Here is a 17,007-nt window from a genome sequence, read left to right as displayed (position 1 = left end):
TTCAAGTTCTCATTCCCATTGGTCCCTCCTGACCCCATCCAAAAAGATAAGCAAAATCAAGAATTAGCTTAAACTATGGTGCTTTTCCCATTAGGTAGAAGATAACCAAAAATACACTTTAAAAAAAAAACTGGAAATTGAGAGTATGGATATAGGGGGAGGGAAAATAAGGATAGAGAAGTTTCAAGTCCCCTGGCTTTTTTTTTTTTTTTTTTTTTTTTGGGACAGAGTCTCACACCGTCACCCAGGCTGGAGTGCAGTGGCGCGATCTTGGCTCACTGCAATCTCCACTTCCTGGGTTCAAGTGATTCTTGTGCCTCAGCCTCCCAAGTAGCTAGGATTACAGATGCCTGCCACCACGCCCGGCTAATTTTTTGTATTTTTAGTAGAGACAGGGTTTCACTATGTTGGCCAGTCTGGTCTCAAATGCCTGACCTTGTGATCCACTCGCCTCGGCCTCCCAAAGTGCTGGGATTACAGGTGTGAGCCACCGCCCCCGGCCTACTCCTACTTCTTATCAGATGCTTTCCACACTGAAGGGCCTACCTCCGCCTCCTTCCCATCTTTTATTCTCCACTTTCAAAAGCCCCCAAATTGTAGAAAAGATATACACTGTCATGATTAGCAGAAGAAAACAAAGTAATTTTTCCACCTATAGAATTATTTAAAGTCACAATGTCAAAAGCTAAAATTATTTACATTTAATTATATAAAGTGAAGAAAAATATTTTTAAATTATCAGCAAAAGACTCTTAGAGGCCTTCCTTCCTTCCAATTCATGAGTTTGGCTCCAAGCAAGAAAAGTGGTAGAACAAGGCAGTGGCCCAATGGGCTGAGAGAAGATGGGAGCCGAGTGAGACTGGTTCCACACCAGGGGCTGGACAAGTAAGCAGGTATGTGGGGAATAACAGGAGCCATGCAACATACATTTCCTAGCCGTGCCCATTGAGAAAGCCTGGGGATAGCAACATCCCGGTAGCAATTAAGCATACCAAGTGCTCCAAATCTTTGTATCTAAATACTATTATCTGCTAAAAGGACTCAGGACTCCCGGGAAAGGTATCTGATTCCAGGGCTGGGAAGCAACACTGTTAGATGAGCCTGGAATATCTTATTTTGCCAGAAATTAAGAAAGTGTTCCAAGAAAGATGGAGACACATGAAAAAAAAAAACACAGAAGCCAGCTTGAAGGGGAATCCCACAAGCAAAATCAGGTACAATATTATGAGCAACAAAATAAATAGTAAGAGTAATGGACTATAACAAAACAGGAATCTATGAGTCTATGCAGATGTAAAGAAACAAACAAATAGGGAGAAGAGAAAGTTCTTCCTATGCCACCTAATAACTGCAGAAGGACTGATGGAATGGAAGACCATCATTTGTTAACCATCATAATAATGTGCCACATATTCTGAGACACAAGAATTGCTTGAACCCAGGAAGTGGAGGTTGCAGTGAGCCAAGATTGCGCCACTGCACTCCAGCCTGGGTGGCAGTGTAAGACTCTGTCTCAAAAAAAAAAAAGAAAAAAAAAAAAAAAAAGCCAGGGAACTTGAAACTTCTCTATCCTTATTTTCCCTCCCCCTGTATCCATACTCTCAACTTCCAGTTTTTTTAAACCATCATAATAATGATGGATTCAGGCAAGAATTATAATAGACGCTAAGACAAATGGGTAAAAGTGTGATGAGAAACAGGATTATTTATATAGTCTCAAAGTATCTACATTTGCACACATGCGACTGATAAAACTTAACTTTACAGTGGAGAAATCGGGCAGATATCACCATAATCAGTGGAATGCCACCTGGTAGGGTGCACTCAGATTATAGGATCATTGCTGTGCTACTCTTGCCAAAAGTGCATAACGTGAATTTAATCATGAAGAGACATCAGACAAACCCAAATTGAGGAACGTTATACAAAATAACTAGTCTGTACTCTTCAAAATTGGAAGGTCATCAGAGTCAAGGAAAATTAAAGAGCTGTTCCAGATTGAAGGAGAGACTATAAAGCCTGGACAACTAAGTGCAGGACAGTAGAGCCTTTTCCTACAGAGGTGACAATTGAGACAAATGCAGAAAACTGTTTCTTAATTTTGATGATTGTCATATACTTCTGTAAGACAGAGACCTTGTTTATAGAAAATATGCACTGAAATAGTCAAGGGCGCTGGGCCATCATGCCTGTAACTTATGCTCAAATGGTTCAGCAAAAAAGATAGAAAAGAATAAAGCAAATATGGTAAAAGGTCAATAATTTAGGATTCTGGGTGAAGGGTATATGAGAGTTGTTTGTACCGTTCTTGTCACTTTTCTGTAAGTTTGATTTAAGTAAAAAATAAATGCTCTTAGGGTGATAATTCTCTGTTTCATGTAAGATCCTTTAGAGTAAAAGAGAAACTCACTAAAAGAAAAGCAAAGAGATAGCACTTAGCTAGTTAGTTCAGTTACTTTGCACAACATAAGAACAAGAATGTTGGAAGTTGGGCTGAGTGAGCAAGGTAAGAAGGGTAGATGGAATGGACAGGAAAAGCCCTGCAATAGCCCAGGGGTGCTGAGGTCTGGTAGAAGAGTAAACATTCCTGGGAAACAGGAATCGTTGAAAGATGTTTAAGAACAGGGATGCCAATTCTAATTTGTCTGGAATATTGGGATGTGATGTAATCAAGCCTTGGCCCCAAACAGTCTGCAAAGTCAGTTACACACACATGCCCTTTGGGAAATGAGGCAACTGTGGATGTCCTACCAGGTGATGCAGCACAGGAGGAAGTGGTCCTCAGTGAAACGCACAGAAGGTGGCAAGAATTCAGAGGAAGCAGGAATTTGGGGCCATAGGTCACTTGGAAAGATCTAACCCTTCAAGAATCCCCTGAAATATTGGGAACACTGGATACCAACATTTATGGGATGAGGTGGGAGTCAGTTTATCTTAAATCTTAAGGAAAAGATGATCTCAATGAGTTGCAAAATATGCAGACATCCAAGTGGCTGTTATAGGGGTAAAAAGAAGTACTGTATTTTAAAATTAATTTTAGAAATGTGGAAATGATTAAAGTACTAAGATTAATACTTTTTTGGGTGCTTTGGGGAAATGCATGGCAGTTTGCAAATATATCTTGGGAGGGTATGTTCAGACTGTGGATATAAAGCAGAACTAAAATTATAGATTAAAGGAGTTCAAAAAGTATCCTATACTTACCAACTGAACATCAGGATCAACATATTGCTGTACAGCTCTAACAAATGCAGCTGGATTTTCTTGTACTTTTATGCTACATAAAAAGATGAATTTTGAAGTTATGTAATTTCCTTCTTAGTAGCACATAATCATATGGCATTAGAAATAATACAAATAAATTTTCATAACAGACTAGTAGTTTTAGGAAAAAATTATTAGAGAAAAATAAAAACCTTTTGAGTCTAAAATTGTTTCTTTCACTACAAAATATGACAAAAACATTTAGCAATAATTTTTACAGTGTAAAAAATGGTTTGGTAGAAAAGAAGATCTTCTCAATTGTCCAGAATCCCTACAATCAATAATTCTGTAGTTCAAAATGGGGTTGAAAGTGAACTTTTGAAATCCCAAGTCTCATAGTATCAAATATCTGAAACACTGTTCAAGCTCAACCAGGATTAAGATTTCTGTAAGAGTGAATCACTATAGCAATCTAAAAATGAATGTTTCAGAAAACATCAGATTAATGAGACCAAGATATTCAGCTAATTTGCATGATTCAGACAAAAATATATTTATTTTCCTTAGTGGTTGCTTGTCTGGAGCCTGGAACATCTAGCCTTAATCAATTAATCAGTGCACAGCTACTTAACAATTATCTGTTCTGTGCTTAATTATGTTAGGGGCCAGCAGCTCCAGAAGTAATTCTCACACACACAGGAATTTGTAAAACTAGTTTCTTTATGTAGAATCAGCCTCTTTTATGTGTATATAAGTGAACTGTCGCAATGCCCAGTGGCCTTTTAAAACTTGCCCAGCAGGTGGCAGGACCGTCAACCCCATGAATGCAGATTTTAACAGACCTATGTGACTGGCTGGCAGAACCGTCTCAGCAACTAGATGGTCCTGACTCGTCCAATTAAAACTCTTGCACTCTGACTCTGCTGCACTTATAGTCCATTCCTTCTAAAATCATCAGGTGAATGTTTTAGAAGACAGAGCTATGCATATAAATCTAACAGGTAAACGGATACTTTATGGAAAAAAGAAGCTGGAAATAAAATATGAGCTTTCAATTAAAACAGGCCAAGGACAGAACACAGCAATGGGCTTGTTCCAGAATTCACGTGAGAAAGAGCGTGAGATGTCAGCCCAGGGTCTGCGGACTGTGGCTTCTTTCATAATCATTTCCTGCTTTATTAGCTGATGGGTTTAGAGAAAGTAGAGCAGGTGTTTATTTATCCACGCTATTTATTAACAGATTTGATAAGAGGGGAGTTCTAAACAATGGTGTTAAATAAGACTTTGGGATTAATACTTGTGCTGCTGATGTATATTAGTAACTATGTGTTTAAAGCATAACTCCACTATAACAAAGAAAAATAAGTATCTGTTCCTCTTTTCTAAGCATATCAGGTTCAGTAAAGTGAGGCATGACCAACTTTATGGCTTTTCTAAAGCAAAACAGTATTTTCAGTGTGATTGTATATGTATCTCTTACTCAATGAAAAACAGTTTATTTATCTTTCTCATCCTCAGCAACTGGCATAGTATAGTATCTACACATATTAGTACTCAATAAATGTTCTAAGAATAAATGGTTGACCCTAGTCTTATCAGGAAACTCTCTGAATGACTAATAGTATGCTACAGTAACAGAATCAGAAAAGCTTATTTAAGATCTATTTTCACATTAAATTTTAAAGCATAAAATCTATCGAGTAAAAGTCAGGACATGCAACTTTTATTTTTTAATATTCATTTGCTATTAAGTAAATAACCGATATGAAAAACTGATCTGAAAGAAGGAAAAACAGTTGAGAAGACAATATACGGACTTATTAAAGATTTATATCCCAACTGGTACTGGAAAGATTTTCAGGTAATGACACTACTGCTTAAGAACTGTATACAAAGGCCGGGCGCGGTGGCTCAAGCCTGTAATCCCAGCACTTTGGGCGGCCGAGACGGGCGGATCACAAGGTCAGGAGATCGAGACCATCCTGGCTAACATGGTGAAACCCCGTCTCTACTAAAAATACAAAAAACTAGCCGGGCGAGGTGGCGGGCGCCTGTAGTCCCAGCTACTCGGGAGGCTGAGGCAGGAGAATGGTGTAAACCCGGGAGGCGGAGCTTGCAGTGAGCTGAGATCCGGCCACTGCACTCCAGCCTGGGCGACAGAACGAGACTCCGTCTCAAAAAAAAAAAAAAAAAAAAAAAAAAAAGAACTGTATACAAGTTTTACAAAGACCAACATAAAATATATTTTAACTTTATAAAAGTTTAGTCATTACAAAATCTATCCACTTATGACTATTTTCTTGGCACCTTACATTAGGAAACCGTACTGGGATAAAGAAGCTTTTGTTGATACATCTGCCGTTATTCCCTACCTTCTAACCAAACCAAATTAATATATGAACAAAATTCAATGTATTCTCACATTTTGGGGTAGTCCACATTAAATCCCATGGAACCTGCAACTCTTCTCAAGCAGTTCAGAAAGCTCTCAGCAACATATTCAGTTCTGTCACTACATAAAATCAACCAGGTATTCAAAGACCGTGCATTTAAAATTTTGCAAGTTCGAACATCCTTGGACCAATCAGCAGCAGACACAGGTTGACACTGAGAAAAATAATGACCATGAAAGGATTGAACAAATTTATTCAGAGATCAACTAAATAAAGACAGTGTGAAGATGGCCAACATTTGTCATAACTGTTTAACACAGTTTGCTATTCAGTCTTAAAACATGGATGCAGGCACTGCACATCCGAACAGAATACATGTGCTTTCTGGGAGTGGAAGCATCTGGGCATCATCCCAGGTCTTCCAGACACTGGTGGCAGAACCTTGGAGGTTCCTTTAATCTCATGATTCTCTGTGGTGCGCAGAGAATGGTGTCTGATTCAAAGATCTCTGAGGTTCCCTTCCAGCTCTTGAGTATCTACGCCTTTATTAAGAATGATTCAGGCAAAAGCCTGTATTGTTTCGTCTTTTACTTGAAGCATCTAAATATCTCAAAGAATGCTGATTATCGATACTCTAGGTCATCATAATAAAACGAACACACCCGACAGAACAGTTAAGATTATATATTAAGCTAGGAGTAGGTACACCTAGAAGCAAAGATGAAGCCAGGATGGAGGCTCCTTTCTCACTCTCAAAAGGTGCCTCATGTGACCAGGAAGAACAGGTTTCCTGTGTTGAAGAGGGGGAATGTTAGCCTGCTTCCCAGACCCTCTGCTTATATCCCCAGCCTGTAATTGAATGATGCTTTTGGCATAGCAAGTGGGGAAGATCCACTGTTAGAATTAAAAGGGATCACATTGTATGCACATCTCCTGCTACTTGAAGTGCTGTCAAGCACTACATGACCAGCAGCATGAGCATCGCCTAGAAGCCAGTTAGAAATGTAGAGTCCTGGGCACCACCCCAGATCCACTGAATCAGAATCTGCATGTTAACATGTCCCCCAGGTGATTCACATGTACACTAATACTTAAGAAACATCCCAATCTTCTTGTTTTACAGACTAGAAAGCTGTGGCTAAGAGATTATGAAACCCGTTGGCAGCAGTGACAGGTTTAGAATGCTGGTCTCCTGACATGGCAGCCAGGGCAATTGCAACCAAGCACTCTGACTTCTCTGACTTCCAATCATCAGCCATCCTCATGATGCCTTCCACTGGCTGGGCTGGATTCAGCTCCAGGAGTCCACCTACCTCAGCCTGAGAGCAAAGGAGAAGGGCTAGCTTCCCATCAAAGGCTCTCTCTGGAACCAACGTTTACTCCTGTCCATTAGAGCATGAAGAGAGTTGTAGTCCTTCTGCCCACAACACTTCTTCCTGCTGTTGTCCTATGGGGCTGGGAGGAAGACCCAGGACAATGTACCCTGAGACTTGTGGACTTTTAGTTCATTCAATTCCTAGGAGCTAATTTCAGAAAAGCAGAATGGGCCAAGAACTTGACGACATTGTCATCTTAGACACCTGCTACCTCCAGTGTATGAGTTCTCCTGTTTTAATGCCCTTTCTCCTATGGACACCAGTTTTTACACCAAAAGAATGAAGACAAATAAATAAAAATGAAAGGCTCCGGGAAATACGATTTTGCTTATAGAGATTACGAGACAGATCATTTTAAGTACATAAGTCCTTCTTTACATGTGGATCTGAAACTGAGCTTCTCTTTACTGACCTGTCACCAAGATCCTAATGGGAGTCTACATTTTAGTACTTTACAATAAAGTTTTGTTTTGTTTGTGTTGAAAAATAGTACTTCCTTAGGTTCTCCAATGAGAGTTTTTGTAACCTGGATAGATTATTGTAAAGAAATGACAAGGCCAGCCATGGTGGCTCATGTCTGTAATCTCAGCACTTTGAGAGGCCAAGGTGGGAGGATGGCTTGAGCCCAGGAGTTCAAGACTACCCTGGGCAACATAGGGAGACCTGATTTCTACAAAAAATACAAAAATTAGCTGGGCGTGGTGGCGTATGCCTATAGTCCCAGCTTCTTGGGAGGCCGAGATGGCAGGATCGCTTGAGCCCAGGAGGTTAAGGCTGCAACGAGCTGTGATCATGTCTCTATGTTCCAGCCTGGGCAACAGAACAAGACCTATCTGAAAAAAAAAAAAAGATGAAAAAAAATCCCCCATTCTACCACCATGATACATTCATTGTTCAGTTATATCAGTTAGACATACAGGTTTATTACACCAAATAAAGGCAAGAAGAGAGCCTTTAAACATGAAAAGAAATGCAACTGGTTTTTTAAAGTGGGCAAAACTAAGGGGGAGAAGAGAAAGATAATGCATAATTTTTGCATAAAATATTAATAGGTTCATTTCTTCAACAGAAATCTGGAAGTGGCAATGATTTGTCTCTTCAGGTTTCCAAATGCCTCTCTCCCCAAGTACTATGGCTGGGGCTGGGTTCTGTGCATATTTCTTGACTTTCGTGTCCATTGAGCAGTGTTTTATTTTGAAAGATTAACATACACAACTGACGTAGCAACTGAAAGTCCAGTTTTGGTATCAGAAAACAGTCTTTTAGAACTAATGTTCACCAGTTAATAGAATTTCCTCAGATGACTATGGCCTTCTTTTTTTTTTTTTTTAAGAGCAATGCACCATGCAACAGAAGATGGGTATATTTTTAATTGCAATGATTTGAAATACCATCTTCTGACTAACCTAAATCATGTCCACTGGGTGCCGCTAAGTCCATGCAAGTAAATTCAGATTGACAAGGGAACCACAGGGGATCTGAAGTCTTAGGATAAAGAGATGGAAGTACATGGCCAAACCAATTATTATAAGCACACAAGCCACTCTGGCCAATGCACAAACTTACACATATTCAAGTAAATACTTTTAAATGAAAGTAAAATCACAGCACTTACTATGTGGTCTTGCATTAATATTTTTTCTGAAGGTACAACCCGGCCAGTCAGAGATATCTGGCTTCCAAAATGCAGTCCCCAGGTCTCTAGTTCAAAACGAGCATTGGTGTTCCTGTTGATAGAGTTGTTTTAAATCATTAAACGGAGGTATATTTACAACTTACTGAATTAGTCAGGGGCTGATTTTCTGTGTCTTCAGGATTCCTGGCTTCTGATTCTACTCAGCATATTTTTTCCCTGCTTAAAAGAATTATGGGACAACTGTGCTCATTTGGGATGTTCAGGAATGGGAAAAGGATTCCAGTGGGAGTACAGTGGTTAGAAAAATAAGCTTTCGAGCCAGACAGACCTGGGTTTAACTCCTGGCTCTAATGTTTAATAATATATGACCTTGAGCAAAGTATTAATCTTTAAGGCCTTGGTTTCTTTACTGGCAAAATGGAAGGATAATAAAAGTACCTACTTCGTAGGGTTGATATAAAGATGAAATATGATAATACACAGAAAGTGCTTACCACAGTCCCTGGCACATGGCATGTGCTCAAAACCTATGAGATCTTACCATTCGTGATAACACACTTGTTAATAAAGAGATATTTTGGAGCCAGTGGATGTGGAGATGTCTTTTGCGAATATCTGAATTTGTTGGGTTGAGAGTCGAGGAAGGATGATAAAAGAAGGGAACATAAGAATTTAAGCTTCAGAAGATTCAGGGTCTTCCTATTACCCTGTCTATCCTATGAGGAGAATATTAATATCAGCAATAATAACACTACTTTCTATTGTGTGGTACTTTCCATTTATAACTTAATAAGCTTTAATCATAGTTGACGTTTTAGCTCATGGAGTATGATATATGATAACTTCCACTGAGCCATAAGCTCCTTGAGAGCAGCAACCACATATAGGACTCAGCACACAGTAAGCCAGGCATGTGCAGGACATGGAGGTGACCCCCACGCTTTTGTTTCCCTATTAAAGCTCTACCTCTTTTTTTAGGGGAGCTCCAACCTCTTCACCACTGTCTCTCAGCAATAGCTCACTATTTCCACCTATTCAGATTATGTCTTCTCTGGTCACACTAATTCCTTTGAGTTAATTATTTTGCTTCAGATACTAACTGCCCAAGATGAGATGAGTGAGGCCATCATTGGTCAGGAAACGGGGTGAGGTGGGTGGTATTACTGAAAGATGGCAGATAGATGCATCAGGAAGATTAATCCACAGTCACTATAAGGGAAACGAATGAGGAATCCCTTCTGAATTCGGTGTAAGTCTGAGGGATGTCCAGGGTAAATGACGTAAAGTGTATCCATGAAGTAAAAAAAACTATGAAACCACTAGCATGATAATAGAGGTCATGTTTACCATACAGAAGTGTTTGAGAAAAACCCTGAAGTGAAAAGAGCAAGTTACAAAACATGATGTACAGTACTATACCGTTTCTGTTTAAAAAAAAATAGGATTAGGCCGCGCGCGGTGGCTCACGCCTGTAATCCCAGCACTTTGGGAGGCCCAGGCGGGCGGATCACGAGGTCAGGAGATCGAGACCATCCTGGCTAACACAGTGAAACCCAGGCTCTACTAAAGAATATAAAAAATTAGCCGGGCGTAGTGGCGAGCGCCTATAGTCCCAGCTACTCGGGAGGCTGAGGCAGGAGAATGGCGTGAACCCAGGAGGCGGAGGTTGCAGTAAGCCGAGATTGTGCCGACAGACCAAGACTCCGTCTCCAAAAAAAAAAAAAAAAATAGGATTATATGCATTTGCAAAGTCTGAAAGAATATTACTAATATGATAATAATTGAATTATTAATTCAATTGTGATTCACTCATTTGTTAAATATTTACTGAGTAAACACACATACACACTCTTTTCTCTCTCTCGTTTCTTTGTGCTATGGAAATTTCCAAATCCTCCAAGAGCTAGTACTACTTTTAAAAAAATTTTTTTAAAAAAACGACTGTTGATCAGCAATATAGCCCAATAGAAATATAAAGCAAGCTACATATGTAATTTTAAATTTTCCAGTAACCACCTTAAGAAAGTAAAAAAGTGGCAAGTGAAATTATGTTTTAAATATATGTTATTTAACCAATCATTTGTAGGTGTGTCACTAGCCACATTTCAAGTGCCTAGCAGCCACACTAGATAGTTCAGTTTTAGAGGGTCAGAAAGGAAAACCAAGGAGAAGCTCAATTTTCCAATCACGTCACAGCAAACTGTCAAAAGAACTGAAACACAGTCTGATAATCAGATAGGCAGAACCAGATGGCACAAAGGTATATCTCAAATTTAAAAGGCACATAGTGGGGTTTTCCTAAAGTTCAGTCTGCTAAGGCCATTGTATTAAGAGTTGAGCATTCCTGACCCTGAATACTGGGGGCCTGGTGTTTTTCTGGTTGCTTTGTTTGCTTGGATGTTGTTGTTGTTGTTGTTGTTGTTGTTTACATTGTAACCTTTTTCTTTATTCCACATTTTATCCAGACCTCAATGTATGAAACAGATGAAAGCAGGGCATGCAGGTAAAGTGAGTGTGATTCCTATCAGCATGGCTTCTCCCAACTCCATTCAACCCCTTAGTCCTGAGACATCTCACATGAAGGGCTGTGGACAGCACAATTCAAAAGCTCCTTGCTCTCAATCAATACGAATGAGACATTTCCTTCAAGGAATACAGTGTTACATGGACCATCTAATACTAAAAACTCAGCCCCAGGCAGGATGCATGCGGTGATCCAGCACCTCTGGATGTTGTCCACAAGCCTGGCCAGGCGCTGCTGCCGGCCTGAAGGAGGGAGACGTGTCTTTTCAGCCACAGCCTTCATCAGCTGGAAATCAGAGGTTGCCTGGTCAGTCAGCCCTATTAAATGCAAATGAAGACAAAGTGAGAAAATGAACATAAGCGACTCAGCCCATCGCAGGCCCAGTTTAAACCTTTCCGCTTGAATGCATTCACCATCTGTATAGCACAACCAATAGAAATGAAAACCACGTATGTCATTTTAAGTTTTCTGATAACCATGTTAAGAAAAGTCAAAAAACAAACAGACAAAATTACTTTAAATAGTGTATATTATTTAGCCCAGTATATCCAACATATTATCATTCCAACATGTAATCAACATAAAACACTTATTGTAGAGGTAGTTTCCTTCTTTTTTTCATATTAAGCCTTTCAAATCTGGGCTGTATTTTACAGCATACCTCCTCTCAGTCTTTTGGTAGAGCTAGTCCCAATTCAAGCGCTCAAAAACTCATGTGCTCCTGGCTACTATATTGGGTCCTGCAGACCTACAATATCAGAACACCATTAAGAATGAGCACCCCTTAGGCTGGGTGCTGTGGCTCACACCTGTAATCCCAGCACTTTGGGAGGCTGAGGCAGGTGGATCACCTGAGGTCGGGACTTTGAGACCAGCCTGACCAACATGGAGAAACCCATCTCTACTAAAAATACAAAATTAGCCGGGCATGGTGGTGCTTGCCTATAATCCCAGCTACTTGGGAGGCTGAGGCAGGAGAATCGCTTGAACCCGGGAGGCAGAGATTTCAGTGAGCTGAGATCATGCCATTGCACTCCAGCCTGGGCAACGAGAGTGAAACTCCATCTCAAAAAAAAAAAAAATAAAAAGAATTGGCACCCCTCCCCTCAAGGATTATATCCTCATTAATCTTTCTTTCTTTTCTTTTTCTTTTCTTTCTCTTCTCTTCTCCTCTTCTCTCTCTCTCTCTCTCTCTCTCTTTCTCTCTCTCTCTTTCTGACAGTCTTGCTCTGTCGCTCAGGCTGGAGGGCAATGGCATGATCTCGGCTCATTGCAACCTCCGCCTCTCGGGTTCAAGTGATTCTTCTGCCTCAGCCTCCTGAGTAGCTGGGATTACAGACATGCATCACCACGCCCGGCTAGTTTTTTATTTTTAATAGAGATGGGGTTTCACCACGTTGGCCAGGCTGGTCTTGAACTCCTGACCTCAGGTGATCCGCCCACTTGGCCTCCCAAAGTGTTAGGAGTACAGGCGTAAGCCACAACGCCCGCCCTTCTTATTAATTTTTCTAATGGCAAAATAGATATATACGCATCATAACTGACTCAAGGAACACACAAATGCAAAATGTGGAAAGTCTTCCCTTCCCAGCCCTACCCGTTAGTCGAAAGAACATTGTTAAAAGTGCTCAAGGCCCTTATCCAGATTTTACTGTATAGTGAGGATTATATTATGAAAATTCATGCAAAAAGAAAGTAAGGATCATTCTGGTACCGATCTACTGATATACCTGAAGAAAATCTAAGTCATATTCCTTCCTATACTAGTAAATTCAAACAATGGCAAAGAGAAACTTGGTTTTAGGATGATATCAGGGGTTCTATTTTACATCAAAGTAATACATGGAATATATGAGATAAAGGAAATAGATTCCAAAGGGCACTCGATTCCCCCAACATGTCTCTATTATTGAATAAATTACTTAAAAGGTCCATCCTCCATGGGTTAAATCAATGTCCTGGCATTCAGGTAACTTAAAGAGGGTCTGCCCACTGCCAAGCATCAGGGGCCGGTATCCAGGAGCCTGACAGAGGTATAAAACACAAATATTACCTGTTAGGAAGCAGAGCTCAGGTATCAGGTGGGCGAGCCGAGCCTCACTGTTGTCATTTCTCTTCCTCTTTAACAGACTAACAAGCATGGGCTGATTGAGGTCAGATACAGTAATATCATATTGCTATAAAACGCAAGATTAATGAGGGAAAAGTCAACGTGGAAGCACCGCCAGGTAAGCATCCTTACATTCAACAAGGTGATCCTAACATATATAAAAATGTAACCAATCCCATGGTTACCTACTTATTGTTACTTTCTTCCCAGGACCTTTCTATCTGAGGGCCAGTTTTATTATTTTAATTATTTTTTCTAACACAACACCATTAAAAATATCGTTTCCCTGCTATCTCTCGGTTTCAGCCAGATTCAGAATAGACTCCAGCTGGTTCTATACATAGGTCAATGACATCACTGGGACTGACTCAAAGCCAGCATTTCCACTACTGATGACTGAGGCAGACTGCCCCATGCTTAACTATCTGGCTCTAAACATCTATATTCATTTTGAAAATATCTATACACAAGCTGGAGGTGAGTTATATTGAGACAATCTCAGATTTCACAAAAAAGCATGACTGTCCTTACCTTCTAGGACAGTAGGATGTTACAGGGAAGCAGTCCTGAAGTCTGACAAATGTGAATTTGATCCCCAGCTCCTCTATTTGCTTGGACTGTGACACTGGGGAAGTGACTTAACTTTCCTTATCTATGAAATAAGGATAACAGTAGCTCACAGGCATCCTATGTAAACCATGAGCAAGGGGTCTGGTTTATAATGAATCCCTGGCAACTGTTAGTTCATATTCCTCTCCCTTTGCCATCCTAAACTTCAATTTCAGCATTCTCACCTTGGCAAAAGCTCATTTACCCTCCAGTGACAAACGTTACAATGAACACTCGTTTCCATTATAATTTGATCCACGTTAGTGACAGAATAACTGGAATTATAACGTATAAAATGCCTGGGTATTGTGACACTAACATCAATAATCACAATTAAAGAAGTCAAATATGAGCATTTCTCTATTTCAAGAAAAACCTTGTCATTAAAATAAAAAACGAGTCAAGAATCTCATTTGAAAGCAGCAGGTGCAACTGATGCTATGGCTAAAAAGCTTGGAGAAGCCTTTATCAAGTGAGTTTGCATACATGACTCCATTAATTTAGAACACATGGTGTGCTTACTGTGTTCCAGAACAGCAGTGGATAAGAAGATAAAAGTAAAAGAGGCACAGTCCCTGCCTTTCTGCATAAATACATTATCTACAAAGCGAGGTCCACAGGAAGCACAAACAATGCATAGCGAAGCACAACAAAGGACAACAAACTGATGAAAGAGATACTATTATTGTCCCCTTCACAGATGAAAAAACACTGAAACATTAAGCAATCTTCCCAAGGCTCCATAACTGGAAATGAGCATAGCTAGGATAGATCTGTTAAGACTCTGCTTGCTATACCACTCAGTACCGGATCCCCGGGCTGGAGTGGGAGGGGCGGGGAGGAAAAGGAGATGGTGGTAGTGACACAATTATGGCTGGCAAATCAGGGAAGCCTCCATGCAGGTGGAGACCAAGAGAGGACCCTGAAGAAAACATGGGAGTATGGAGAGTCTCAGGTAACAGCTCCAGCAAAACGAAGGCATCCTCCAGGAAGAAGGACTCTGGCTGGAGCATGGTCAAGAACTCTAGCCCCCAAGCTGCTCCCACAAGGCAAATTTGACCCTTTCCCTTGACCCAATTTTCTTAGCATTTGAAAATACTTTGTATGATAAGATAAAATAGAGAAATATAAAGGTCAATATCAGGATGTCTTCCACTTTGAAAACTGACTACATAATAATTGAGTCTTTCTTTCCTGGGACAGGGAGGAGGGCATACTAGAAGCTGTCACAGTGTTCTTTCTTTTCCTCCCTAATTACAATATCTATGCAGTGAAGCACAACTCATTTCAAAAAACAGTGACTGGGATTTTTACCATGATTCCCGTTTCAGAATGTCACAGGTCCTAAAATACTTCTGTTTAAATGAACAAATTTAATCATGCAAGAAAGAAGCCCTAATGTTTAACAAACTGTGGGTTTCATAAACACAGAACACATTTTATGCACAAGATGCTTTGCTAGATACTATGCATCAAGGATTAGCCAAACGCCATCCTTGCTCTCCAAGGAGTATGTGTTCAAGAAGCAATGTGATGAATGCACAGGTACTTAGAAAGGAGAACAGCTTGCTCTTCTATGAGTGTGACAGAAAGCAAAGCCAGAGAGGACTTCACACTTGGCCTTGAAGCTAGGATTTGACCTAGGGGTAAAGGAGAAAGGTACAGCGTGGCTTTCTGCAGATGCCTAGTGAACACATGCAAAGGCTAAGGAAGGTGTAGGCCAGTGAGTGGATGGGGGATAAAGGCATGGGGTGCATAGTAGGGATGCTGAGAAATATAAGAAAGAAAGAGGGGGTCAAACTATGCAGTACCAGAGAGGAAGAAGCAGAGGATAGAAAAGGAGGAGCATGGTCTCCACTGTTCTCCCAGTGCTCACAAAGTGCAGGCACACTTCAATGCTCTGTGTGCATAATTATCTTGTTCGGTTCTTACACTACACCATGAAGGTAGACAGATAAATTTCCTTTACACATGACACTCTGGGTTTAGTGATTTACCCAGGGTTACACAGCTGGAGCCAGACCATCTTACTCAAGAGGTTATGCTTTTAATCAGATTTCTGGGCAACACTTCAGAAAGATCTCTCTGGTGGCTGTGAGCATGAGAGATCACAGTGAGGAGAGAGCTAGGGCATAAAGAGTGATGGTAGGGGGAGGGGATCCACGAGATGGCCTGCATTAATGCAGTGGGAAAAGGGCTGGAAAAGAGAAAATTCACGGATAAAGGATACAGAACTCACCTTGGTGACAAGCGAATGAGGAGGTTAACTTGAAGAAGAGGAAGAAAGCAAAATCCTTCCTGTCTGAGCTACAGAATTTCCAAGGAGAAACAGGAATGGGAAAGACAATGAATTCAGTCCGAATTATATTAGTTTGAGATGCCTGCAGGGTATTCATGCAAATATGTTCTGGAAATGGAGATGAATATGTAATTTGGGAATGAGGGCAAGGCAAAAACACTATATTTGAGCCATCTCAAAATACAATGAAAAGGTTCTGTATGAGGGAACCATGGTGAAGAATGGTTCCTTTGTGGGGAAGGGAGGAGGAAAATGTCAAAGGAGACTAAGAGAGAACAACCTGAAAGTAGCGGAGAGCCGCAGGGATGTATCCCAGGAGTTAAGGAAGGAAGAGATCAGTTCCAGCCGGTGGGAGAGGTCACAGGTATCAAATGCACTGAAAGCCCTTTAGGAAAAGAACAGTAACTGAACTTGACCCTTCTAGAACTACTTCTAAAGCAGCAGAACTGGATACCAGACTGCTGAGGTTTCAGGAAGGAAGAACGGGAAAGGTGCTTGGAGCTGGTATAAATGACTTTCTAAAGTTAGCTAAGGAGAAAAAGAGAGCTTTTCCTGAAGGTGTACAATGATCAAGAAAGGGTTTTTGGATTTGTTTGTTGTTTTAACCTGAATATTACTATACATTAAAGAGAAGGCACTTTCCAAAGGAATTGAACATGGAAGATGAGGGGCAGGGATAATTGTTGCAAATGCGATTAGAGTTTCCAGAGACAGCAACAGATTCCATCAATAGTTTCTTGAGTATCTAATATGCGCAAAGCACTGAGCTAGCCCTGGGTCTCCAAAAATAAGGAGCCCCCTCCCCAGAGCTCAATGTCTAGGATGGGGCTCAGACCATTCGCGTGGTGCCTGTGAT

At 40.6% G+C, this 17,007-nt stretch overlaps 1 protein-coding gene and 1 long non-coding RNA gene across 3 annotated transcripts in view; one reads left to right on the top strand and one right to left on the bottom strand.

Annotated features, from left to right (window-relative positions):
- Window positions 1-17,007, bottom strand: part of PIWIL4 (piwi like RNA-mediated gene silencing 4) — a 48,937-nt gene that overhangs the window by 11,970 nt on the left and 19,960 nt on the right. Inside the window, exons 9-13 of the mRNA XM_005579387.5 lie at window positions 13,187-13,310; window positions 11,333-11,450; window positions 8,589-8,700; window positions 5,627-5,811; window positions 3,205-3,277 (exon numbers count right to left, since the gene is read on the bottom strand). Of these exons, the coding sequence (XP_005579444.4) occupies window positions 3,205-3,277; window positions 5,627-5,811; window positions 8,589-8,700; window positions 11,333-11,450; window positions 13,187-13,310 (612 nt within the window). The remainder of the gene's footprint in view (window positions 1-3,204; window positions 3,278-5,626; window positions 5,812-8,588; window positions 8,701-11,332; window positions 11,451-13,186; window positions 13,311-17,007) is intronic.
- LOC102139795 (uncharacterized) overlaps window positions 1-17,007 on the top strand; it is a 160,372-nt gene that overhangs the window by 129,301 nt on the left and 14,064 nt on the right. The window contains exons 2-3 of one of the 2 annotated variants that reach the window (XR_001485150.4): window positions 11,075-11,112; window positions 13,263-13,361. This is a non-coding gene — a long non-coding RNA (uncharacterized lncRNA). Of the gene's footprint in view, window positions 1-6,720; window positions 7,461-11,074; window positions 11,113-13,262; window positions 13,362-17,007 lie in introns of those variants that run through there. The other variant, XR_012423649.1, reaches the window with a different exon arrangement.

The sequence above is a fragment of the Macaca fascicularis genome, chromosome 14 (assembly GCF_037993035.2).
Source record: "Macaca fascicularis isolate 582-1 chromosome 14, T2T-MFA8v1.1".
Taxonomy (NCBI): Eukaryota; Metazoa; Chordata; class Mammalia; order Primates; family Cercopithecidae; genus Macaca; species Macaca fascicularis.
This window is presented reverse-complemented; position numbering and strand designations above follow the sequence as displayed.